This window comes from Rhinopithecus roxellana, chromosome 7 (genome assembly GCF_007565055.1).
Source record: "Rhinopithecus roxellana isolate Shanxi Qingling chromosome 7, ASM756505v1, whole genome shotgun sequence".
In the NCBI taxonomy this organism is placed as follows: domain Eukaryota; kingdom Metazoa; phylum Chordata; class Mammalia; order Primates; family Cercopithecidae; genus Rhinopithecus; species Rhinopithecus roxellana.
In genome coordinates this window covers 88,033,871-88,061,553 of record NC_044555.1, presented here as the reverse complement: position 1 = coordinate 88,061,553, position 27,683 = coordinate 88,033,871, and the positions used below count along the sequence as shown (strand labels likewise).

At 41.0% G+C, this 27,683-nt stretch overlaps 1 protein-coding gene across 2 annotated transcripts in view; it reads right to left on the bottom strand.

Annotated features, from left to right (window-relative positions):
* Positions 1–27,683, bottom strand: part of PHEX (phosphate regulating endopeptidase homolog X-linked) — a 227,529-nt gene that overhangs the window by 132,977 nt on the left and 66,869 nt on the right. For both annotated transcript variants that reach the window (XM_010381555.2, XM_010381563.2), the window contains exons 8-11: positions 27,079–27,162; positions 24,651–24,796; positions 12,430–12,523; positions 9,392–9,520 (exon numbers count right to left, since the gene is read on the bottom strand). In XM_010381555.2, the coding sequence (XP_010379857.1) occupies positions 9,392–9,520; positions 12,430–12,523; positions 24,651–24,796; positions 27,079–27,162 (453 nt within the window). The remainder of the gene's footprint in view (positions 1–9,391; positions 9,521–12,429; positions 12,524–24,650; positions 24,797–27,078; positions 27,163–27,683) is intronic.

The window sequence follows — 27,683 nt, the reverse complement described above, 5'->3', positions numbered from 1 at the left end:
ATTGAGGTTGCAAGTTCAAACTCTTCCACTGCAATTGGACCCACGTGGGTATTTAAGGCTTCGACACCAGATGTAGCAGTATGCGGTGGGAGGAGAATTCTTTCCTTAGGATAAGAATGACTACTGCAATTGCTCAGGCAGAGAGCAGCTCAGAAAAAACGGAAGATATTGTAGGTCATCCATGGCATTACTTGGGAACATCAACAATGTCTTTAAAGAGAAATAGAATAGCCGGCTAGAGTGCAGGAGGAATTAGTGAATTGTTTTACATAGGGAGTCAAGATTTAGTTCTTCACTTAATAAAGTCTAAATCTGAAGTGTAATAGATTTGCTCTGCTTTAACTAGATTAACCTTCTGCATATAGAATGTTTTCACATATGATAGGAGATCAGTGACTTTAGCTTTGATCTGAGAGCTGACAAAGACTCTCTCCTTGACTAAAGTTTAGTCAGGCTCCTCTGAGCCCTCTTCTCAAGTATGTCTTGCCCTTACCCTCCTCTCAGCCTCCCACCCCCATCCTATCCTTGTCAAGCCTGCCTAGTCCAGTTGTAGCAAGAATCCTGCCAAGTCACTTTAGAAAGCATCCCCATCCTGATCACCTTGGCCTGCCTTCCACAAGAATCCTGTTAAGTTGGTTTAGCAAGAATTTCCCTTCTCCTGATGTCTCCTCTTCATAATTTTCCATCCACTGACCCCCTCATTCTCCTCACTGGCTATAAATCTCCAGCTGTCTTTGCTGTATTTAGAGTTGAGCCTAACCTTTCTCCCCTGTTGCAATAGACTTGACACCTCTTGCAATAGTCCTGAATAGTCTTCATTACTATTTTAACAAGTGTCAAAATAATTATTTTCTTCAACTGGGTTTACTCTATAACAAAAATGCAGAAAATTTGAGGGAGCAGCAAAAAATACCTACTGGCGGAGATGAGATATATGAATAAAGGTAAGTAGTCGGGGGACACAGTGTCTACAATGAAACAAACCAACACATGGTTTATACAGAAGAACTTAGCCCAGCCAAAATGTTCACATGGGAACTTCAACTTTACTGAATTTTCTAGAAACTAGAGTTAAAGCAACAAGGCCTTTTTTCCCATCAACACAATAGAAAAATTTTTCTTTGATGTATGTATTCACATTTCTGCCTTAGTAGAGAATGGTAAACATTTTTTTAAACTTTGATAATAAATCTTACAGAGCCTTTGGGTTACCACTGCAAACATGAGGGATCACTCCTTAGAATGATGTATGTACAAAATATGAGAAATTGAGCTCAGTGTGCAGACTGAGCCAAAGATATAGCTGCAAAGTTGTTCTTAGATTAAATCAATAGTAGCTTGCTTCTTATCATTTCCGTCTTTCTCCTGAGAATTATATGAATGCAGAAACATGATGTCAACTGGTTGGATTTGAATTAGGTTTCTACTATATTTATATTTAAAATATTGAAATACCAGAAGCCAAACCTATTCCGACTGTTTCCTACCTGTGAAATGTTAAAAAAATATGAAATGTGTGTCTTTTTAAGATCTTAATATTAGAATAAGTAATTTGCTAACAAGGGTAATTATAAGATAAGCCATTAAGAAGGTTCTGGTCTCCTCATATTCATAAAATTGGCAAAGATTCAAGTGTCTTCAGAGAGAAGCAAGGAAATGGAACATTGGTTTCCATGTAGATTGTCTGTGCTTGAACCCCACCAAAGCCATTTTCAAGCTGTATGACTCCAGAGAATTTACTTCAACTCTCTGAGCCTGTTTCCTCATCTGGAAAATTAGGGCACTAATAGCAGTAACAGGGTCATTGCGAGGATAAGTGAGTTTGCACACTGAAAGCACTTAGAAGAATACCAGACACCTAATTAAACCTCAGTGAAAGCTAACTGCTACTGTTATTATCATCACCACATTTTAAAACCAATATATCCTGACCATCACAGTCACAACTAGGCCCATGGTGACAATCCCTTCATTCCCTGGCCTTCGTTGGAATCTTCACCTGCCCTACATGGACATGAGTATCTATCTGGGGCACTTACTTCTACATTACAGATATGAATAATAATAATAATAATAATAATAATCAAACAAGGCCAGGCACGATGGCTCATGTCTGTAATCCCAGCACTTTGGGAGGCTGAGGGAGGCAGATCACTTAAAGTCAGGAGTTCAAGACCAGCTTGGCCAACGTGAGGAAACCCCATCTCTACCAAAAAAAAAAAAAAAATACAAAAATTAGCTGGGCGTGGTGGTGTACACCTGTAATCCCAGCTACTCAGGAGGCTGAGGCACAAGAATGGCTTGAACTCAGGAGGCAGAGGTTGCAATGAGCCAAGATCATACCACTGCACTTCAGCCTGGTTGATGGAGCAAGACTCTGTCTCAAAAAAAAAAAAAAAAAGAAAAGAAAAGAAAAAGAAAAAGAAAGAAAGAAAAGAAAGAAAAAGGAAAAGACAAGAGTATTAAAAAATAAAAATAAATAAATGAGAAAATTAGCAATTGATAACTTTAGACATCCTTCCTGAACACAATTAATCCTCTCTCCTGCCATTTAGGTCATGAGCATATGGATCAGGGCTTGTCGCAGTGGAACGAGAGCATCATCCCTAGTTACGGTGATGATACATCATCAGTTCTCTGAAGGAGTCCCACTTTCATGTAACTTTCCACAAAAGTAATATTAAATGCTTAGCTAATGGAATATGTTTTAAAATTATAAATAATCTTCATCTAAATAAGATAAAAAATTAAAGAAGTCCTCTAATGGACGAGGTTATGATTTTTAGTTCTGGAGAATGGGGGAAGAAAGGGAGGTAAGGAGGGAGAAAATGTTAATATAAAAGTCAATGGAGGCCAGGCACAGTGGCTCACACCTGTAATCCCAACACTTTGGGAGGCCCAGGCAGATGGATCACGAGGTCAGGATTTTGAGACCAGCCTGGCCAACGTGGTGAAACCCCATCTCTACTAAAAATACAAAAAATTAGCTGGGTGTGGTGACACGTGCCTGTAATCCCAGCTACTTGGGAGGCTGAGGCAGAAGAATTGCTTGAACCCGGGAGGCAGAGGTTGCAGTGAGCTGAGATCGCACCACTGCACTCCAGACTGGGTGACAGAGCGAGACTCCATCTCAGTGGGGGAAAAAAAAAGTCAATGGCAATGGTATCCGCAGGACATATTTAATTTGACCTCCAGAATACTGACCAAGATTTAAAATATGAGAGATTTCACATAAAAATCCAGATATTTAACTTCTCTCAGAGAACAAACCAGAAACCTGTCTAGCCCCCAAAGCCCTGCATTTCTGCATGAAAATAGTTGACTGGAGACAAGTCGTGGCTGAATCTTGGATAGCACATTCACCACCCCCACAAGCGAGCTTCACTAGTATTGCGTCCCAGACACCAAGGTCAATGGCAATTACCATTTATTATTGTACTTGCCCTGGTTTTTGCCTATACCCAGTCAGTGTTATTCGTGAATGTTATTTAATGTTACTCCCTGACCATGAGGATATCTGAGCTTGGAACCCCTGGCTTCGGCTTGATGGATTCCTTTGTACCTCCAAGGCACTGAACATCTTAATTTGCAGACTACAGTTCATGCAGTCCCTGAGCCAATGAGAACTATGCCTTTGAGGTGCTTGCCTCAGAGTAGGGTCTGGAATTTGTTTCTGCTTCTAAGCTGGTATTCCAGAAAACCTGAAATATCTTCACCAACTAGCACCTTGACTCTAATTCCCATTCCTGTTCCCAGACCATGAATCCTAGTGTTGCTTGAGTGAGTCCTGCCTCTCCGATATTAGAGCCCCGCTTGAAACAGTTGGCCAGGGACCAAAAAGCGCCACCCTCCCAGTCCCAGTTACTAGTACCCTCTCACCTAGGGACTGAATCCTGCCATGCTGAGCTCAAGGGATCCTTCTTATGTAGACCCGCAACGTTTAATATCATAGTCACTTAGCAACATTGAAATGTGGCTAGTCCCAAATGAGATATGCTATAAGTATAAAATACACATGGAGTTTAAAAGACAGTATGAAATAAGGCCCATAAACTATTACATTAGTAATTTTACTGTATTTTTTTGAGAAAGGGTCTCACTCTGTCACCCGGACTGGAGTGCAGTGGCATAATTTTGGCTCACTGCAGCCTCAACCTCCCAGGCTCAAATGATTCTCCCACCTCAGCCTCCTGAGGAGCTGGGACTACAGGCGTGTGTAATCTTGCCTGGCTATTTTTTTTTTTTTTTAATTATTTTTTGTAGAGACGGGCTCTCACTCTGTTGCCTAGGTTGGTCTCGAACTCCTGGCCTCAAGTGATCCTCCCACCTCAACCTCCCAAAGTACTAGGATTACAGGTGCGAGCCACCATGCCTGGCCTCATATTAGTAATTTTATATTAATTATGTGTTGAAATGACAATATTTTAGATAAACTGGATTAAACAAAATATATTATTAAAATTAATTTCACCTGTGTTCTTTCACTTTTTTATTGTGGCTACTAGAAAATTTAAAATCACATATGTGGGCTGGGTGTGGTGACTCATGCCTGTAATCTCAGCACTTTGGGAGGCTTAGGCAGGCAGCTCACTTGAGGTCAGGAGTTTGAGACCAGCCTGGCCAACATGGTGAAACCCAATCTCTACCAAAAATACAGAAATTAGCCAGGCATGTTGACAGGTGTCTGTAATCCCAGCTACTCAGGAGGCTGAGGCAGGAGCATCCCTTAAACCCAGGAGGCGGAGGTGGCAGTGAGCCGAGATCATGCCACTGCACTCCAGCCTGGGCAACAGAGTGAGACCCTACCTCAAAAACACAAATGTGGCTCATATTCTAGTTCAATTGGATAGTGCTATTTTGGACTGCAAAGACAAAGCAACATTTGCAGCCAATCCCATATGAGTTAAGGCTCTGTCCCACTAGCTGGAAGGCAAGGGAATGTACTATATGACCTCTTTTGGTGGCTTTCTGTTGAAGGACTCTCCTTTTCTACATGCTATTCTTCTCATTTCTAATTAAATTTGCTAAATTCCCATGGTTACGTGGGTGAATGAGTATGAGAGTGTTGGTGTATCAGTGTGTCCAAATGTACACTTGGATGTGGGAAGTCTTAACGAAACAGTAATGTAGAATTATGTGTTTTCCCCAGTGAAAAAGAGGAGAACCCTGATAGGCAGGAAACCTCAATGTGAACTGCTATCTCCTACTCACTCTCTAGAACAAAGGGTGCCAACCACAGGCAGTTGGGCCAACTAGGTCATCAAGAGGTTCTAGAAACAGAGATACCGAGGGGAAGTGGGGTGGGAGTCTCTTCGTAAAACCCAGGTATCAGTTTTCAAAAGATAACTACCTAGTTGGTGGGTGGGGAACTAAGCCTGGAGGTCCTAAGGCAGGGTTTTTCACAGTCCATTTAAACCAATCTGAATTACAGAAACTTTCAATAATCTGAAAATTAAAGCAGTTACCTGCACTAATGCAACCAGATTTGGTAAATTAAGTATTGCTATTCACGTCAACTGGCCTGGCCTGCTCTTGTGAGTCACCAGGGCTTTTTTTTTTTTTTTTTTTTTCTGGCGCTGTTTACAAACAAATGAATCATGAGAAGACCTTGCTGCTCCAAGTGTGGTCCGCGACCAGCAGCAGCAGTTGCACCTGGAATCTTGTTAGGCAAATTCTTGGGTCCTATCCCAAACAAAAACTTTAAAAACAAAACAAAACAAACCTTGTAAAAATGCAATGAGAATCTGCATTTTAACAAGCAGATGCTCATGTGATTTGTGTACACATGTAAATATGAGACATACCTGAAGTTTAAGCTTCTGACTGTATTCATTTGCTTAACAGACTTTTTTGGTAAATAAACAATGGCAGCCTTCCATCTGAGTTAGGGTCTCTGGAATTTGCCCCTTTGGGGATCTTTCTGTTTTTCTTTTTCTTTAGACTGTAGCTAATAATACTGAATGTTTTTCAAGTAAATCAGTGGTTCCAGGTGGTTCTTGGATAGGAGCCCTGTAAAAAAAAAGGCTATAAAAGGCCAGATAATTCTCTTGTAAGTTTCCAACTTAAGTATTCCCTGAGGCAAACAGCTTCAGCACAAGGGAGGCAAATAATTTTACATTAAAGAGATGAGTATCTGCCTAACTACCACACTACCCCCATGTACATCAAAATACATCAAAATAAGAGGAGAGATTGCCAAAATCAACTTTATTTTAGAATGTCACACCCTGACACAAGGAAAAGGGACTTTCACACCAAAACTGAGGAAAACAAGTTTAATCCACATACTTTTCATATTAGTTAAAATTCTTCTACTGCCAGAAAACCTCCTGCTATAATTTTTTAAATCTTTCTTTATCCTTTGTTTTTATAGCCTTCCCAGAGCTTATAATATTACCACTGTGATTATCTGATAAGATCTCAAACTATTTACTCTGACCAAGGAGCAAAAGAAAACATGCAATGAGAATATCGAGCATTTTGAAATAAGCCATTAATTCTTCAGAGGAATTGTTTGCAAGAGAACTTTCAGGTTCAAACATAAAGTCTCATACTTAGACAGTAAAAACAAGTTAACATAGGCCAATTTGTTCCCAGACCAAACTGAGGGTCAGGCTGCTATTTCTCACAGCCCAATAACAAGATGCAAATGAACTGGGGAAGAAGAGAGTTTTATTTTCTGCCACTGGTTACAGGAAGAAAGCCTGGAAATTATCACCAGACCAACTCAAAATTACAAAGTTTTCTAGAGTTCATATACCTTCTAAACTATATGTCTACGTGTAAGTGTGCATTTGTCGAAAGACATAAGTGATAAACTTCTTTTAATCTATAACTAGGTCTGAGTCTTGAAGACCTTCTTCTGGAGCCTCAGTAAGTTTACTTAATCTAAAGGGGTCTAGGTGCTGAGGTGATTACCCTTATCTTGTCTCCTACTAAATCATAAAGGTTTGGGGAGTTCCTTTAGACCCCAATAAACTTGTTTGTGGAGGCCTGGGGAGTTTCTTCAGACCCCCAATAAAACTTGTTTAATCCTAAAAGGGTCCTGTTGAGAATTCATTCATTGTCTTGTCATGCTTCAAGGCCCAGGAAAAGCCTAGGCAAAACTCTTGGTGGGCTCTTTGTTACATTCCAGCCTTTGTATATGGGCACTGGCTCAATCAGCTTTTAATGTTTAACCTAGCTACTCAGTTCGTGCTGGGACAGTTGTGATGGAGGCCTGTGTTAGTGAGACCTGGCCTACCACAAATGTACTTAGATATGGTATTGCAAAGCAAACTTCAGTGCATAAAACATAATCATGTATTATGTATCAATAATGACTATGTACTGACACATAATACCAACCATTTGGTATTATTATGTATCACCACATGACACCAATCATTTGAACAATCATGACATTACAATGCCTTTGCCCTTAAATTCAGTGTTTATTGACCAACCTGCACCCAAGCTGCTCATATATTTGTATCTGATTGACTACATGGATTGTTATTAATCATGCCTGAATCTTTTACTTCATGACATTTGTAAAATATAATTCATCAAAAATAAAATGCAGACAAAAAACCTGGCCAAATCCAAATTCCTAATTCAAAATACACCCTCTCAATAGCGAAAAAACAAATAACCTGATTAAAAAATAGGCAAAAGATCTGAATAGACATTTTTCCAGAGAAGACACATAAACAGTCAGCAGGTTTATGAAAAGGTTTTCATCAGTAATCATCAGGGAAATGCAAATCAAACCATAATGAAATACCACTTCACTACCTGTTAGGATGGCTCTGATCAAAAATTTAAGAGGTAAGTTTTGGCAAGGTATTCCTGGAAAAAAAGGGAATGCTCATATGTTGTTGGTAAGAATGTAAACTGGAACAGCCATTATGGAAATAGCATGGAAAATCTTCAAAAAATTAAAAATAGGACTACCATTCAATCCAGCCATCCCACTACTGGGTATATATCCAAAGTAAGTAAAATCAGTATATGGAAGAAAGATCTGCACCTTCATGTTCATTGCAGCATTATTCATAATAGCCAAGATATAGAATAAACCTAAACACCCTTAAATGGATGAATACATAAGGAAAATGTGATGTATTCACATTTTGTGAACGGAATATTCGGCCATAAAAACGAAGAAACGAAGAAAATCCTGCCTTTTGCAACAACATAGATAAAGCTAGAGGACATTATGCTAAGTGAAATAAGCCAGACACAGAAAGACAAATATTATATGATCTCACTTATACGTAGAATTTTTATAAAAGTTAAAATATAGAAGCAGAGAGTAGAACAGTAGTTGCCAGGGGCTGGTGGCAGGGAAATGGGGAGATATTGATCAAAGGGTACAAAGTTCTAAGATGAACAAGTTCTGGGGATCTAAAATATGGCATGGTGACTATAGTTACTAATTATGTATTGTATACTTGAATTTGCTAAGGCAGTAAATCTTAAGTGTCCTCACACCCCCTCCCCCCACCACACACACACACACACACACACACACACACACACACACAAACACACACACACACACAATGGTAAATAAGTGGGACGACAGATGTGTTCATTTAATTTTGGCAACCATTTCACAACATATGTCAAATCATCATGTTGTATACTTTGTTTGTGTTTCTTTTGAGACAGAGTCTCGCTCTGTCGCCTGGGCTGAAGGGCAGTGGCACCATCTCGGCTCACTGCAACCTCTGCCTCCTGGGTTCAAGCGATTCTCCTGCCTCAGCCTCCCAAGTAGCTGGGATTACAGGTGCCCGCCACCACGCCCAGATAATTTTTGTATTTTTTTAGTAGAGATGGGGGGTTTTACCATGTTGGCCAGGCAGGCCTCAAACTCCTGACCTCAAGTGATCTGCCCGGCTTGGCCTCCCAAAGTGCTGGGATTACAGGTGTGAGCCACTGCACCCGGCCGTATACTTCGAATATATACAATTGTTATTAGTCAAATGTACCTCAATAAAGCCGAAAGAAAAAAAACACACCTTTTCCTCCAGTGCAGTTGAAACAGATGGGGAAGAACACGTTGCCACAGTGATGAGACCCTCTTTGAATTCATGACCTCGAACCTCACCTACATCTGGACATGCCACCTTCAAGCAGCTACACTACATTCCCTCAGTTTATTCACTTGCCCAGTCCCCTGGACAACTACACACCTTCTCTCTCCTCTAACCTTCAATACTTGCTAACTCATCCTCACTCTCATTTGATGACCTTTCTTCCTATTTCACTTAGAAGTTGAAAGAAGCTGAAGACAATATTCACAGGCCCCTACCACCTGGAAGGCTGACATTAGCCTGCTGAATATACCCTTATCAGATCTGGCTAAATTGTCATGATTGTTTGCTAGCTGGGGAGCACCACTTACCATTTCCTTCTTATCTTCCCGGAAGTGCACATCTACAAACATCTTTCCAACAACATAAGGGAGGGCACTTTCAATGAAGTTTACACATTTGTCCCACTGAGGCAGCAAAATTGTGGTCCCCTGGATTACCTGTAGGAGATAATTGATCCAGATTAAACTTCATTTGGATAAAATCCATGGCTGAAAAAAAATTCAAACAAGCTGAAGAAAACAGTCTACAAAACATTGCATACCCTAACCCACATATATGCATCAGATAGTAGAGGCAAAGGTAAAATAGATGAGGAAAAAAAATTCTGCTTGTCCCCATTATATTTCAAACTAAATGTAAATGTTTTAGGCCGGGCACAGTGGCTCACATCTGTAATCCCAGCACTTTAAGAAGCCCAGGTGGGCAGATCACCTGAGGTCAGGTGTTTGAGACCAGCCTAGCCAACATGGTGAAACCCCGTGCTTACTAAAAATACAAAAATTAGCGAGGCAGGGTGGTGCATGCCTGTAATCCCAGCTACTTGGGAGGCCAAGGTGGGAGAATTGTGTGAACCCAGGAAGCGGAGGTTGCAGTGAGCTGAGATCGTGCCACTGCACTCCAACCTGGGCAACAGAGTGAGACTCTGTCTCAAAAAAAAAAAAAAAAAAAAAAGGAAGAAAAGAAAGTGTTTTAACAGTTAAAATAATATATTTATCCTTTCTTCCCAATTTTCCCCATTAACAAAGAATCTGGAAAATGGTATCATCACTTTTCTGCAGTCAGCAGGGACATGAGAAGATGCTATCCAAGTGTCCAGATAATATTTAATATCTACTGAGAACTAAAGTTCCACCAACAAGGTCTAGATTCAGTGGGTGAGCAAAGTTCCTGCCCAGCGAAGGTTTCCTTGCTCCGAGTAGCACTCAACAAGGCAGACCAGGAGAACACGGTCCACCATGAACAACACAGGGAGCATATTTACATTGTGTCACAGCAAAAAACACACTGATGAACAAGCAAAATACAGATGTAAATGCTGTGCCCATCTGTCCCAGTTATACCATTACAAGAAAACATTTACAAACAAGTAAGAAGGTTCCCGAGCAGGACCTGGAAGGGTCAGAGGTTTACTCTTGGGGATACAAGCAGAGAAATATAGTGTAAGTTGCCCTTGGAAGTTGGGGGTACAGGCAGGGAGGAAGGGAGGCCCTGAGAACGGTGACCAGAAGTGTCCTTTGCACAATGTTAGACCCAGGTTGTTTTGAGGAATGGGATTAAGGCTTAATTTCATCTATTCTTCCTCTGATTTCTGGTAACCTCTCTCAGAGGTAAGGGATGAATCTATTTTTAAAACCTCTAGAGAAAGAGATCCTACAACCTTCTTCGGCAATTCAATATTATATTTAGCACTTCGTGCTCAAGAAACATCCCCTCATACCTAACCTTAAATGTTCACACACTGCTTCTTACACCTCTCTCATTCTCTTCACAGTAGGGGTGGAAAGCAGCTGGGCATCATCTTTTATGTGATTCATAGCAGTTAAAACATACACACACACGCACACACAATCTACTTGTTTTGCATCTTAACCCATCAATACGACACACACACACACACACACACCATATATATATATATATAGTTGTTTTATGCTGTTCTCTGGAAAAAGACTTTTTTTTTTTTTTTTTTTTTTTTTTTTTGAGACGGAATCTTGCTCTGTTGCCCAGGCTGGAGTACAGTGGTGCCATCATCTCAGCTCACTGCAGCCTCCGCCTCCTGGATTCAAGCGATTCTCCTGCCTCAGCCTCCCAAGTAGCTGGGACTACAGGCGTGTGCCACTACGCCTGGCTAATTTTTGTACTTTTTGTAGAGACGAGGTTTCACCACCTTGGCCAGGCTGGTCTCAAACTCCTGACCTCAAACAATTTGCCTGCTTCGGCCTCCCAAAGTGCTGGAATTACAGGCGTGAGCCACTGCACGCAGCCCTAAAGTAACTTTATATGCTAGTGACTTTATAGGGTCAAAGCATATCCAAAATAATTGCACTACTCTTCCAGAGTAATGGCCCACTAAGAATTTCTATATTTAATAGTTCCTCTAATAACAAAAATGCCTCTTGAATGAAATCATAGCTTACAAGATTCACCATTCACTTCACTTTAAATTGATAGAAAAATAAAAACTGTTTCCAAGATACAAAATCCTTACGGCCTCTAGTGGAAGGAGAATTAGTCAGATACAAGCCTCAAAAACAAAGATGACAGTAACATGGCTATAAACTGGGAGGTGAGCCAAGGGTGGGAGAGAAGCCAAGATTAAAGAGCCAGGTGAGGCCCGACACAGTGGCTCATGCCTTTAATCCCAGCACTTTGGGAGGCCGAGGTGAGAGGATCATTTGAGCTCTGGAGTTCAAGACAAGCCTGGGCAACATGGCAAGACCCCATCTTGAATAAAAATAAATAAATAAAGAGCCAGGTGAGCAGGTGGAGGAGGTCTCAGAGAAAACTAAATTAGAGCCTCTTGGACCTAGCAGAGGATAGATGCAAAGATGGAAGGTACAGGCAAAGTTTAAGACAAAATTCCATTGCCAAATTGAAAATGAAATTCTACCATCTAATATCTCTATCATGCACATTTTAAATATTCAGAATACTGAAAATAAAAGATAGTTACAAATATATCACAAAGAAATGTTAAAACTATAATTACAGTGACCCAGTTAAAAACTCTGGGGGAAAATGGGAATCCACTGATAAGACGGGGAAGTTTGAAAACAATGTGTGGCCTCTAGCATTTCTCTAAATATCTTCATATAACCCATCAAAGTAGAGCTTGAGTGTATCTTATCGTATGTAATTTATACCTAAATAAAAATAAATAAGGCACACACACACACACACACACAAAAAAAAAAAAAAAAAAAAAAAAAAAAAAACAATAGAGCTTGGGCTACAAATGCCCTCTGTCTAATCCCTGAAGATGATTTTTATTGGATCAGTTAATATATGGACGATTCCAGCATGAAAGTTATCCAGCGATGTAACATTGCAATCTTCTTAAACTTACCCTTGAGAATTCCAGCCATCTATACTGAAAGCGCCTGCTAAGGTTTGGAATTCTGGAATAAACCATTCTCCACACCAAATAGTTGGCAATGGTCCTGTTAACAGAGAGAGATGCTCATTTATTGTATTTTAGGTCAATATCTGATGCTCTGCAGAACACCTTGAGAAAAACAGTTGGCAAAGCTCCACCGAGGGACCTCTTACTCATACAAAAATGCAGAACTTTCACTTGAGAAATGACATAAGATGATAAATGTCAATAAGCACAACCAAAATTGGCTTGCTTTTCACCACCCAACAGAGATAGATGAAGGAAAGATTCCAGCCCCAGCCCTCAGAGTGAACATTTTGCTTTCACTCTCAGGGTATAAAGTCCACTGTTACACAGCCTTTCATGTCTGGAAATTGTGAGTACCTTCAAATTACAGCAGATCCTCAAATAGCATCATTTCATTCAACATCCTTTTGTTATACAGTTGATACGAAAAAGATCCATTCTGGGCCAGGGTCACTGTCTGTAGAGTTTGCACAGTCTCCCCAAGTCTGCACAGGTTTTCTCCAGGTACTGTTGTTTCCTCCCACATCCCAAAGATGTGCCTGTTAGGTTAATCGGTATGTCTACACGTTCCCAGTGTGAGCGAGCGTGGTGTGTGAGTGACTGCACCCTGCAACAGGATGGCGTCCTAGCCAGGGCTGGTTCCCGCCTGCTGCCCTGAGCTGCCTAGATAGGCTCCAGCACCTGCAACCCTGAACTAGAATAACTGGGTTAATAATCATCTTACTTGCTTTTATTCATCTTTCTTAAATGTATGCATGGCTCACATGTATTCAATGTTCAATATTAGAAGCGTTTTGGTCTTTATTTAGAAGTTTGATGATGTTTTTGTGAGCAGGAATATGCCATAGGAACTTAATTCTTGTTTACATCAATTAGCCTATGGTAAAACTGATTTCATTATCTGTCATTCTGCTTAAAGTCACAGTTTCCAAGAACCTATCGATGATGTTAAGTGAGGACTTACTGGATTAGGTGACTTGATACCATGCCTATGTATTCTTTGCCTTTGGAAACTAACAGCAAAATATTGGCTAATACCAATTATCTAATTTTGCACCCTCATTCTATACTTACTAAATATGTGAGTTTGGACAAGTCACTTAAGGTCTGTGATTTTACCTTTCCTTGTCATACAATGAGGATCATCCCCACCTTACAGGGTTGTTGTAGGGTTCAAATAAATAACAAAATGCTTGACAAATCTATTTCTGGGGTTTTGTCTTTCACTTCCAAATGTATGAATAAGCTCATGTAATGCCTATAATACATATCTTTAAAAATATGTTAAATTTGAAGGGTTGCCTTTTTCTATAAGCAAAAGATGACCTGACCTCATAAGAATGTGTGATCTGAGTTAATTTCTAACCCAATAGTGATGATGGATTTTTAATGATCCATTCCCGTCCCAGCTATGCCATTACCATGGTGAGTAATAACACACATTCCTGAAATGGCTTTCTGGTCAATCATGTGAGAGCAGTGTGACATGATGACACTAAAAGCCCATCAAGAACAAACCACACTCTCATTTGTATGACATTCTGACAGTGGACATGTGCTCCTACTAGTAAAATATTTTTCAGCATACATACCCAATACATGGATGTTTAATTTCTACAGAGATATACTAATAGACTAATATATTAGGAATATTTTTAAATACAAAAACGGAAATTTCAAAAGATGAGGTAAAATGAGATTAAAAATCTTCAAAAGTCATTAATCCTTCAAACACCATTGGGTTAATTCTTCAAGACATAGTGTCCATATAGGATTTGGTTAATACAACGACAATGAATATAAATCCACATTTCTTAGAGTCTTCTTGACTATTTCAAAAATTTATGGCATGTCTTTGTCAGATTACCATTGTGCTTGTTCCTGTTAGACTACCATTGTATTTCTCTTGTCATCTGGCTAACCAACATGGCGTACCAGCCTGGGAGAAAGGGTCACTTCTGCCAATTTCTAGCTGTTCTCTTGTGCTTACATCATCAATAATCATTTCAATTCCTGTTTCTCTGGAAGAATTTTTAAGCCACTTATCTACGCTGTATGTAGTAAACTAGACAAACTAGAGAATAAAATTCATAAATCCACAGATATATGTAAACTGCTCAAGATTTTTTTTTTTTTTTTTTGAAGATGGAGTCTCGCTCTGTCACCCAGGCTGGAATGCAATGGTGCGATCTCCACTCACTGCAACCTCTGCCTCCTGGGTTCAAGCAATTCTCCTGCCTCAGCCTCCTGAGTAGCTGGGATTACACGTGCCTGCCACCACGCCTGGCTAATTTCTATATTTTTAGTAGAGAAGGGGTTTCACCATGTTGGTCAGGCTGGTCTCAAACTCCTGACCTCAGGTGATCCTCCCGCCTCAGCCTTCCAAAGTGCTGGGATTACAGGCATGAGCCACCGCACCAGCTGAGATTATTTTTAATACATTGAACGAAAACAAGCCAGTGAGGGTAACAGTGGCCCTCTCACGTGTTCCACGCAGATCAAATGAAGGGTCCATAGCCATCAATATAGAACTCAATAAAGCATAATTATTTTTCTTAAAAAGTTTTTTTATTTCAATAGCTTTTGGGGATATAAGTGGTTTTTGGTTATATGGATAAATTGTATAGTGGTGGGCCACGTGCGGTGGCTCAAGCCTGTAATCCCAGCACTTTGGGAGGCCGAGACGGGCGGATCACGAGGTCAGGAGATTGAGACCATCCTGGCTAACACTGTGAAACCCTGTCTCTACTAAAAAATACAAAAAACTAGCCGGGCAAGGTGGCGGGCACCTGTAGTCCCAGCTACTCGGGAGGCTGAGGCAAGAGAATGGTGTGAACCCGGGAGGCTGAGCTTGCAGTGAGCCGAGGTCCAGCCACTGCACTCCAGCCTGGGCGACAGAGCAAGACTCCGTCTCAAAAAAAAAAAAAAAAATTGTATGGTGGTGAAGTCTGAGATGTTATAGTGCACCCATCACCCAAGTAATGTACACTGGATCCAATCTGTAGTTTTTTTTATCCCTCATCCCCTTCCTACCCTCCCTGCTTCTGAGTCTCCAAAGTCCATTATATTACTGTGTATAAAGTTTAATTATTTTTAAATTTAAATAAAGATATAGAAGTTCTAAAATGTTCTTCTCAGACCCAATGGATCTTGTTAGGGTATGCACATTCCCCTAAGATACCACTGCCCTAATCAGCAAAGTCTGGCCCTTGTCCATCTCTGTTGAGGCCACTAAGTGGTTTGGGGTCATTCCTTTGGCTCTTTTGCATTCACATCTCCACTCCTTAATAGGGTAAGAAGTGCTCACTGAGCACTTACTGTTGGCCAAGTATTGTGCCAGATGCCATGAGGAACATAAAGAAATAAGAACCTAGCACCTCCAGTTAGAGAACTCAAAGTCCAGCTGGGAACACAGGACTTCAGATTTCAGCTTGTTCATGTAATTGGGTTGTTTAATTGAAGGGACACATGGTAAGTATATAAGGGATCTTTCTTTCATTCACTCAATCAACACATCCTGAGCGCCCACACATATACTAACAGTTCTACGTGCTGGGGAGATGGATAGTCCCTGATTTCCTTAGCTTTTAGTTGAGCAGGGGAGATGAGGCAAGTGCATAAATGATGATTTGGTAGACTCTAGCACCGAAAAGTGCATGCCGGACACTTCACTGTAAGGATAGTACATCTCAAACTGAGGGCTAAGGGAAGGCTTCATGAGAGGAACATGCCGAAAGGTTAAAAGGCTTTGGTGTTACAAACAGGAACGTGAACTCTGGACCGGCTAAATAATGGTCGAATCGGCTGATGTGTTGGAGAGGATGGTGAACAGGATCATCACTCAAGAAAGTGGGCAGAAAGGCCAGCCACACTGGGGAGATGCAGACAGTGACCAGGGCATGGTCTCTAGCACATTCATGGGCCAATCCTGGTCTTAGAGCAAGGACTTTATGTTCTTTGTCTCTAAAATACCTCTTGCCAGGCGTGTGAACCATGCTGGATCCATAGGTGGAGACGAGAAGGAAGTCAACAGCCAGCAGATGTCCTTTCATCAGTTCAAAAGATATTCCCTCAAAGGAGTGGTGATGAGCCAGAATAACTGGGGAAGTTGTTAGGGGGCCCGATGGTGGCGGTGGAAGAGGCAGTATGGCAAAGTATACTGGGGTTTGAGAAGTAGGGGCCCTTCCAGCTCCCCTGAAATCATCCCATTTAGGCATCTCACATTAACTATGATCCTCACAGTGCTGCTGTAAGAGAGATGTTATTATACCCATTTTACATATGAGGAAACTTCAGGCTTAGAACCATTAAGTAAACTCACAATCACATATTCGATGAGTCTCAAACTAGAATCACCCGCGGAAGTTGTTAAAAGTCCACATGCCTAGGCCACCCCAGGCCAATTAGGTCACAATATCTGAAGTGGTACCCAACATAAATATTGCTTATAAATCTCCTCAGCTAAGTCCAATGTGAGGCCAAGTTGAAGAACCACTGTAACAAACAATGGAGGCCTGACCAGACCCAGGTGTGTCTAACTCTAAAGCCTGCATGCTTTTCGTTATGCCACACAGTGATGAATTAAAGCCTCTAATTTTTTTTTTTTTTTTTTTTTTTTTTTTTTGAGACAGAGTTTCACTCACTCCTGTCACCCAGGCTGGAGTACAATGGCACTATCTAAGCTCACTACAGCCTTGACCTCCTGGGCTCAAGGGAACCTCCTGCCTCAGCCTCCCAAGTAGTTGGGACTACAGGCACGTGCCACTGTGCTCAGCACATTTTTTTGTATTTTTGGTAGAGACAGGGTTTCACCATTTTGCCAGGCTGGTCTCAAACTCCTGGACTCAAGCGATCCATCCAATTCGGCCTCCCAAGTTGCTGGGATTACAGGCGTGAGCCACCATGCCTGGCCAAGCCTCTAATTCAGCTAAGATTTCCCGGCCAATCACAGAGACCCCAAAACACTCCAACAAAGATGCTTCACAGAAATCTAAGGGCATAAAAATTATGAGGACTTCCTGGACAAGGCATTACAAAGGGTGATAGCATAACAACCAGACCTCTGCAAGCGGGAAGCTGGAATACTGAGAAGTTCACACAGCGAGACAATGGCACTGATGAGTTTCTTCAGTGTGTTATAAATACACTGACAGAATGCTATGGAGCACAGCTTTGGAGTGCTAATATTACCACGCCAGGAACAGATATAACCATAATGACTGAATCACTGTCACCTAATGCTCAGATACATCAAAAAGCAAAAATCAGACTCAGCAACAGTCCTTGAAAATAACACATAATATCCTTTTTTTCCAAAAAACACATTTTCAGCCATATGGTAATTTCCCCAAGTGGCAATAAATAAAATAGAGAAAGGCCAAGCATCTCAGAAGAGAACCCACCACAAAGAGAGCAACATGAAATCATTTCCTAAAGCCTCTGACTTGGAAGATTTTTTTAATTTTTAGATTTGGGATGCTCAATTGGTAAGTATATTGCAAATATTCCAAAATCTGAATAAATCCAAAATCAGAAACACTTCTGATCCCAGGTATTCTGGATAAGGGATACTCAACCTGTAGAGGCAGCTTACATTTGTATTACATTTCAGAGATCATAAAATACCTTCTTTGATTTTTATAACAGTGCTGTGAAGTGATTATTATTATTATCCTTATTTTCAGATGAAGAAAACAAAGGTAAGAGGTCAAGGTACTTCCAAGAATGTATCAAATCTAGGACCAACATCTGGGTTTTCAGATTCCAGAGCTTGCATTTGCTCCTCTCGGTCATACTATCTGAAGCGAGCCACAGAGGTTCTTCTTAAAGGTTCTCAAAGCCAGAGATCTTCCTAAATCCTACAGGCTGCCCAGAGGCATATGTAAGGCAGTGATTCTGAAAGTGTGTCCCTGAGCCAGCAGCTTCAGCATCATCTGAGAACTTGTTAGAAAATTCCGAGGCCTTACCCCCAGACCTGCTGAATCAGAATCCGTGGGGCGGGGGGCCAGCAGACTGTATTTTAGCAAGCCCTCCAGGGGATTCTGATCCGTGTCAGTTTTGAAAACAGCTGGTCTAGGAAAACTCCATCTCCTCATCATTCTGCACATACAGCTCAACTAGGACTTCCTAAATCCCACATCAGTGCTTCTGAAACTTGAAGGTATATATGAGTCCCCTGGGGATCTTATTCAATTTCAGCCTCTGACTCAGTAGGTCTGGGGCAGAGCCTGATAGGCATTTCTGACAAACTCCCCAGTAATGTCTCTGCTGCTCATCTGTAGGCCATTCTTTGACTAGCAAGACCCTAGATCACTCTCAGAAGAGCTGGCCCCCAGGAGAGGTCCACATAACAGCACATTTTCCAGGTCATCCTTTGGGAACATGCAACAAGAATCATCTTACTTTAATGTACATTGTACTTGCTTTATATGAAAAGAAAACTAAAGACAGGAATACTTACAGGGTCCTTGACAAAACTCCAAGGGTTTGCTCTAGGCCAGTCTGCTAAAAAAACAAAACAACAACAACAAGAAAAACAAAAGAAAACAGTCCTGGTGCAGATGATCTCCATGGGGCCAGGCCTGGTCTAGAAGAGGAAACCACAGCAACTCCTCCTGATGCCAACCTTCCTTGGCCTCTCCTCCTCCCACTCTTACTCCTCAGATAAAAGTAGATGGGAAGTGTCTGAGGCAGCCTCAAGTCAGGAGTGAGAAGGAGAATTGAGGGTGGACAGAAAGGGAGGGAAGTCTATAGAGCTCCTCACCCAGTGATTTGCTAGTAAATGTTACCAACTGCCTTGTCGAAGAAAAAAAAAAATGATTTGTTACATTTGCCAATTTCCATGGTGTCAACATCCCCCATGGTTGAATTCAAACTATCAACATGAGATCACTGAACATGTAGTTAGGAAGAGATGCACATAACATGAGAGATCATCACTACCTCCTTAACGCCTTTCCACCTTAAACACCAGCTCTTGTTCCCCACAGGCAGCCTCCGGCTCATTCCTCCAAGGGTCCCTCCCTGGCCACCTACTCCCTTGGACTGCAAGGTTTGGCACCACCACCACTGGAGGATCTCATTGCTCTAATTCTGTACCATGCACCACCTACCAAAGAGTCAGTGCCACTGTCCCCACAGCCACTCAGTCAGAGAGAGAGGCCTAATCCCCTAGACTGGCAGTGGGAGTGATATAAGAAGGGAGAAGCAGCAATTGAGAAATAAACAGCTGAAAGAAAAAAAAAAAAACAAACAATCCCATCAAAAAGTGGGCAAAAGACATGAACAGACAATTCTCAACAGAAGATATGCAAATGGCCAACAAACATAAGAAAAAATGCTCAACGTCACTAATGATCAGGGAAATGCAAATCAAAACCACAATGCGATACCACCTCACTCCTGCAAGAATGGTCACAATCAAAAATTAAAAAATAACACATATTGGCATGGATGCGGTGAACAGGGAACACTTCTACACTGCTGGTGGGAATGTAAACTAGTACAACTGCTATGGAAAACAGTGTGGAGACTCCTTAAAGAACTAAATAGAACTACCGTTTGATCCAGCAATCCCACTACTGAGTATCTACCCAGAGGAAAAGAAGTCATTATACAAAAAAGATACTAGCTCACGCATGTTTATAGCAGCACAATTCACAATCGTAAAAATATGGAACATACATAAATGCCCATCAACCGACAAATGGATAAAGAAAATGTGGTATACATACACCATGGAATACTACTCAGCCATAAATGGGAAGGAAATAATGGCATTTGTAGCAACCTGGATAGAGCTGAAGATGATTATTCTAAGTGAAGTAACTCAGGAATGGAAAAATATATAACGTACGTTCTCACTTTCAAGCAGGAGGTAAGCTATGAGAATGCAAAGGCATAAGAACGATATAATGGACTTTGGGGACTCAGGGGGAGGGTGGTGAGCAATAAAAGACTACACACTGGGTACAATGTACACTGCTCAGGTGATGGTTACACCAAAACCTCAGAAATCACCACTAAAGAATTTTTCCACGCAACTAAACACCACTTGTTCCCCCAAAATTATTGAAATAAAAATAAAAATTAAAAAATAAGAAATGAACAGCTGACACCAACACAAGATGGCTTTGAACCCCTGAAAATTGCAGGAGAATTGCCAAAGCTAGCAATATCTAACTATCTGAGGGTACATACAACATGCTAGCATCTCCAAAATGAGCAGCGAAGCATCTGAAAAGTATCTCTTTTCACACCAAGACATTTACGGAAAAAAAGAGGTAAGACATAGAAATGAGGGTGACCCCATTTAGAATCTCAGCTGTTTCCTCTTAGAGGTGTGATCTTGGCCAAGTCACTTAACCAAAGTTTCCTCATCTGTAAAGTGGGAACAACACATAGAATTGTAAAAATCAAAGATGTTAACCATAATGGTTACCTGTATATGATTTTCATAGGCAGATTCTCAAAACAGAGGCACAGCAGAGATGCCCAATGTGAGAAGGCTTGGCTGGCTTTTTCTTCAATGGTGCCTCCAGGGGAAAGGTAGGAGGTGGGAGGATCCTCATAACATTCATCTGATGCCTTTCCTCTACATATCCTGAGCCCAAGCTGGCCCCTCAGCTCTCTAGCCCCCTGCCTTGCAGGTGACACCCAAGTTCATGCTAGTTCCACCACTCAAGATGCTTACCATCCCCTTTTCTCCATTCTCCCGTACCTAGAAAATTCCTCTTTATCCTTTGGGGTTCCATTCATATGTCACCTCCTCGTGGTGGTGATGGGGTATCTGGTTAACTTCTAGAATTTTTAAAGTGTCTACTACGTGAGAAGCACTGTGCTAGGCCACAATGCTTAAAAGAGCAATCACAAGAGAGCCTGCCAGAAGAAACCTAAGTGTCCATCAACAGATAAATGGATTTAAAAAAATGTGGTACATATACACAACGGAGTACTATTCAGCCATGAAAAAAAATGAGATCCTGTCATTTCCAGAAACATGAGTGGAACTGGAGATCATAATGTTAAGTGAAATAACCAGGCACAGAAAGACAAACTTCACATGTTCTCACTTATTTGTGGGAGCTAACAACTAAAATAATTGAATTCACAGAGATAGAGAATAGAAGAGTGGCTATTGGAGGGTGGGAAGGGTAGCAGAGGAGAAGGACGGAAGGAGGGATGGTTAATGGGTACAAAAAAATAGAATGAATAAAACCTAGTAGTTGCTAGTACAACAGGTAACTATAGTCAAAAATAGTGTAAATGTATATTTTTAAATAAATAACACAGTATAATTGGATTGCTTGTAACACAAAGGACAAATACTTGAGGGGATAGATACCCCATTTACCTTGATATGATTATTACGCATTGCATTCCTGTATCAAAATATGTCCTGTACTCACAAAAATTAAAAATTTGACAAAGAGTGCCTGCCATCAGGTACCCACAGTGTCATAGAGGTAGGGAGCAGGGAAGCATTTGCCATTGAGAGAAAAGTCGTCATTTCAAGAAAATGAGATATGCTCTTTGATAAAGGCATGTCTAGGGAAACTCCAACTCCTTTTCCTCCTGGGCATATAGCTAAACTATATTTCCCAGTCTCCCCTACAGCTAGAGGAGTCACAAGACTGAGTTCTGGCTTATGGAATATGGGTAAAAGTGACATACCCCAGTTCTAGGCCTTCCCACCAAAACCTATACAATCCTCCACCCTCTCTGTTTCTCCATCCTCCAGCTGAATAGAGAAGATGCCAAACATCCAAGGGAGAGCAGAGCCACAAGATGAAAGGAGTCTGGGTTCCTGAGTCACTATTTAGAAGAAAGCTCTCTTACAGGGACACCCATGTTCAGACTGTTCCATGAGCAGAGGGTACAATTTAGCCAATGAGTGTTTAGAAGTGCTGGTTATAGCAACTGGCATATCATCATCAATAGAAAATGATCATCAATGGAAAAACATCACCATAGTATGCAAATAAAATACTGTCAGACTTCTCATGATGTGTACATTGTCTTGAAATACAAGAATACACAGAATACAAGTTGCCTTTTTATGAACTGGTGGTTGAGGGATAAACTGTGTGAAAGATATTTGGGTTTTGGCTTTACTTTTATTTTATTTATTTTTTAAGACAGAGTCTCGCTATGTCACCCAGGCTGGAGTGCAGTGGTGTGACCTTGGCTCACTGCAACCTCCACCTCCTGGGTTCAAGAGATTCTCCCGCCTCAGCCTCCCAAGTAGCTGGGATTACAGGTGCCAGCCACCACACCCAGCTAAATTTTGTAATTTTTTAGTAGAGACAGGGTTTCACCATGTTGGCCAGGTTGGTCTTGAACTCCTGGCCTCAAGTGATCTGCCGGCCTCAGCCTCCCAAAGTGCTGGGATTACAGGTGTGAGCCACCGTGCTTGGCCAATTTTTGTCTTTATTTTTAAATGAAGTTGTATATGTACATAATGTCTAAGGTGATTTTTCCATCTATGTTTTTTCTACTGTTGTTCACTATGTTTACATTTGTCCAAGTTATCATTTTGACAAGAATCAGAGTAAAATCTCCCTCCAGTCATGGTCTTTTCCACTGTTACAAAAGGTCCTGCAATTACCAAGTAAAATCATCATGACAGAGATGCTTTTTCTAATAGAGTAAACCAAATTCCAATCTATCCCCTGATTGTAAATTAGGCTTTTTTTGGAAGTAAAATTAATCAGTGTTCAGAAGTACCTACTCTTTTAACACAGATACTAGAAGACACTGACTCACGAGGTGAAGGAGGAATCTCTAGCAGGCCAAACTCCATCTTTCAATGGAAATTACCACCAAAATTTAAAATGTGCTCCGTAACTCAACGGCATATGAGTAGGAAATCATTAGGGTCATATTTTATAGTATTTGAGAGCTAGGAAGTACTTACAAAGAAATTTCCAAATACAGTGATCCCCTTCTGCTCCCCTAAAAAAAGTTAATCGTAAGATTCTCCTAGGGTACTTGTTTAAAATAAAGATTACTTGGCCTCCCCTCCAGCTCTACTGTATCAGAATCAATGGAGGAGAGCCTTGGAATCTGCATTTTTAACAAGCACCCGAGGTGACGCTGCTGACATTCCTGGCTCATGGATCAAGGCTCTACCCTGCAATATAATTACCTACCTCTAGATTCAATTTTCATTTAGAAAATTTTTGAAGAATCCTGGCTTATCTCTAAATGACATAATTTTAAGTAAATTGTTTCTTCTCTCCCTTTTCTGTATGTTATCCTCAATGAACACAGACTACTTTTCTCATCAGAAATTATCTTAAAAAGAGCAGCAGCTCCTCTCAGGTGTCTAAGTGTTTCCGTAGGGGATAAATGCTACATTTTATTCCTAGAATTGTTGGAAGTGCCTTTTTTTAAAAACATAACTTCTGGCAACATAGCCTTGTCTGAGTCCAAATAAGAAAATATGATTTTAATCATGGGTCAGCAATTAACTCAGTAAAGTGTTTTGTAAACTCATTGATTCATTTTGTAAACTCTGTGATTCCTTTTCTGTAGTCAAAGCTGAATGCCTTAATGAACCTGTAAAATTCTCCTTCCTGGAAATTTTGAAGATTTTTCTTTGTAGTACTAAACTAGCAAAGCAACAAATTCTAAAACATTCTTTAAAATAAGAAAAACCTGGCAGTTCCTAAAGTTGTTTTATCAGTGCAATTTTTCTACCGCTCTCAAAGTGGTCTTGTGTCTTTTCAATACAGATACTTTTGTTTATTGCCACAAAGTGACTTACTGGTTAAAAAGGAACCAGAAAAAAAAAAAAAAAAAAAAAAAAAGCAGCAAAAGATTGAGAATGAACTGGGGAAAAAAAAGATGTTCACACAGAAATTTTAGAAAATAACATCATTATATAACTTGTTCCCCAAGCTCATAAACAATTTAGGATCTCGAAGAGAACAGCACAGAGAAAGACCAGAAATAAAGGACAAAAACATTTGTTATCATTGCAGCAAGTAAATTACACCAGACAATGGTTTCGGCCAGTTCATCACAAAGGATACCGGGATTTTCCCTATAACTCTTTTGATGTAACATTCTTTAAAAACAGTTTTCAAAGAATGTGAGAAGGGAAGCCCTTATAATTTAAAGAAAACACAAAAGTCACAGTAAAATTCACATAAAGTTCTTACTTCTTTCTCTCAGACCCTAATATCCTAAACAAATCTTTAAAGTACTGCGGGACGCGGACCACCACATTCTCGGAGGGGCTGATGTCTTTCAGGTGGGGGTAGAGTCTGGTGTCAATGACCTTCTTGATGTAGCCCAGCCAGTCGAACTGAGGGGAGAGAGAACAAAACAGAAAGAGAGAACCTCTGTTAGGTAGCAAGTAAGAAAGGCAAATAGAATAGATTGAGCGTCATTCATTTCTTTTGATTTCACACCTAATAATTCAAGATGCAACTACTCAAGTCTAGAAAATAAACTCCTGATCATTGCTATTCAGACCTATTGTCTTTTTTTTTTAGACAGTCTTGCTCTATCACCCAGGCTGGAGTGCAGTGGCATGATCTGGGCTCACTGCAACCTCTGCCTCCTGGGTTCAAGCAATTCTCCTGCCTCAGTCTCTGAGTAGCTGGGATTACAGGCACCCACCACCACGCCCGGCTAATTTTTTTTTTTTTTTTTTTTTTTGTATTTTTAGTAGAGGTGGAATTTCACCATGTTGGCCAGGCTGGTCTCGAACTTCTGACTTCAAGTGATCCACCCACCTTGGCCTCCCAATGTGCTGGGATTACAGGTGTGAGCCACCGTGTTCGGCCTGACCTATTGTCTTAATCACAAATGGAGCATGTGTTCTGTACCATCTACATCTGGACAACACACATACACACACACACACACACACACACACACACACACGAACACAGTAATATGCAACCTCACTCCCTTGGCCCCCTCTAGCACTCTTCCTCCTTCCTGAACTCTCCCCTCTGTCTTTCTCTCCCCATTCTGCTCTCTCTCCCCGTCCTGTACACTTCTTCTATTCTATACTCTCTTTTTTCCTCCTGTACTCTTCCCTCCTTCTCTCTTGCATTTCTCTTTCTTCTTCTAAATTCTTTCTCTATACTGTACATTTTCTCTCCCTCCCTCCCTTTCTCTGTCCTGTACTCTCCCTCACTCTCATATATACACAGAAACAGATGCCCCAGTACATAACTAGTCTCTGTGACACAGCCTTTAAAAAAAAAAAAAAAAAAAAAAACAAGAGGAAATAAGCAGCAACAGAAAGTAAATGAGGCCAGGCATGGTAGCTCATGCCTGTAATCCCAGCACTTTGGGAGGCCGAGGCAGGGGGATCATTTGAGGTCAGGAGTTTGAGACCAGCCTGGCCAATCCCGTCTCTATTAAAAATACAAAAAATTAGCTAGGTGTGGAAGCAGGCACCTGTAATCCCAGCTACTTGGGAGGCTAAGGCAGGAGAATCACTTGAACCCGGCAGAGGTTGCAGTGAGCCAAGATCACGCCACTGCACTCCAGCCTAGGCGACACGGCAAGACTATGTCTCAAAAAAACAAACAAAAACACAGAAAGTAACATGCCTCCATTCTTCAGAGCATCCCTATCTTACCTAAAACACCGTATGGTGTTTCTTAGATTGGCTACTCTAAAAGTCTTTTCCCAACCTTTTCTCTGTTACCTGTGTCCACTGTTGAAATGGAAAACCAGTTACTCACTTGCCCAACCTCCCCGGTGGTTAGGAGTGGCCACGTGACCCAATCCTATTCAATAAGAAATAAAGGGAAGACAGGCCGGGCGCAGTGGCTCAAGCCTGTAATCCCAGCACTTTGGGAGGCCGAGACGGGCGGATCACGAGGTCAGGAGATCGAGACCATCCTGGCTAACATGGTGAAACCCCATCTCTACTAAAAAATACAAAAAACTAGCCGGGCGAGGTGGCGGGCGCCTGTAGTCCCAGCTACTTGGGAAGCTGAGGCAGGAGAATGGCATAAACCCGGGAGGCGGAGCTTGCAGTGAGCTGAGATCTGGCCACTGCACTCCAGCCCGGGCGACAGAGCGAGACTCTGTCTCAAAAAAAAAAAAGAAAAGGGAAGACATCTGGAGATGTTCTGGAAAAGTCTGTTTGTTTTTCCTAGTAAAAGAGTTAGACACATCACTGGCCCTTTCCCCTTCTTCCTGCTCTGACACAGATGTGATATATGGAGCTGTGACGGATACCTTGCAACCGTGAGTCATCAAACATGAAGTCAAAAAGCCAACACACTAAACAGAGTAGGATGCAAAGATAGGAAGAACTTGGGCCTTTGACAACACTGTTAAACAGCTGAGCGAATGCCAACAATTACCTATGTCTAGACTTTTGTCATGTGAGAAAATAGGCTTTAAGTTTCTAAGCCACTGTTGGAAAGATGTTTTGTTCCCTATAACAGAAGGCATCCCAATACACAGACAAGGGATATTTTATTTGATTGTTGACAAAGACGATGATAACCAAGACTGAGAGTAGGTTTTACAAGACAGAAATTTACACACAGATGAAATCCAATCCCTTCTAAAATGACCAGTTGAGAGAAAGTTTTCTGGATAGTTTTCACCAACCTGGGGAATCATAGCACTCAGTTCAGAAATGTTCATTTTGTTGTACATGGCCTCACTGGTTCGGTTTTCATGAGGAATCATTATCTGTTGGAAAGAGATTTTGGTTATTTTTTTTTTCAAGTGAACCATTTCTTACTGTATGATTACTTCCTACATGTGCCAAAACATCTGCAGAGTATTATAAAGTTTTTCAAGGCTTTGGTGTGGTGCCCAACTTCGAGGGAGAGAAAAAAAGACATAACTTTAGGCAGGATTAAGAAAATAAACTTTCATATCCTCCTCTGCATCAAATATTGTCCCCAGTACAAAAAGAACTACCCCAAATCTCCCTCCCAATCTATAATGTGGATGGGCAAAATCTATTGCTGGCTCAATTTTGACAATTAAACTTAAGTTGGACAATTGAGGTAAACATCCCACTGTCACCTGTGGTTTCCAGATAATGATCTCAATATTTCATGAACCATCGACCATCCCTTCATCTCTAGGGGCAAATTTTCACTGATGACCACAAGACTATCTGAATGCCACTGTTCCCCGTGATCATTCTGTCAACAGCTCATTCCCTCATTTCCCCTCTTGTTTCTTTGACCTTGAGATTTCCC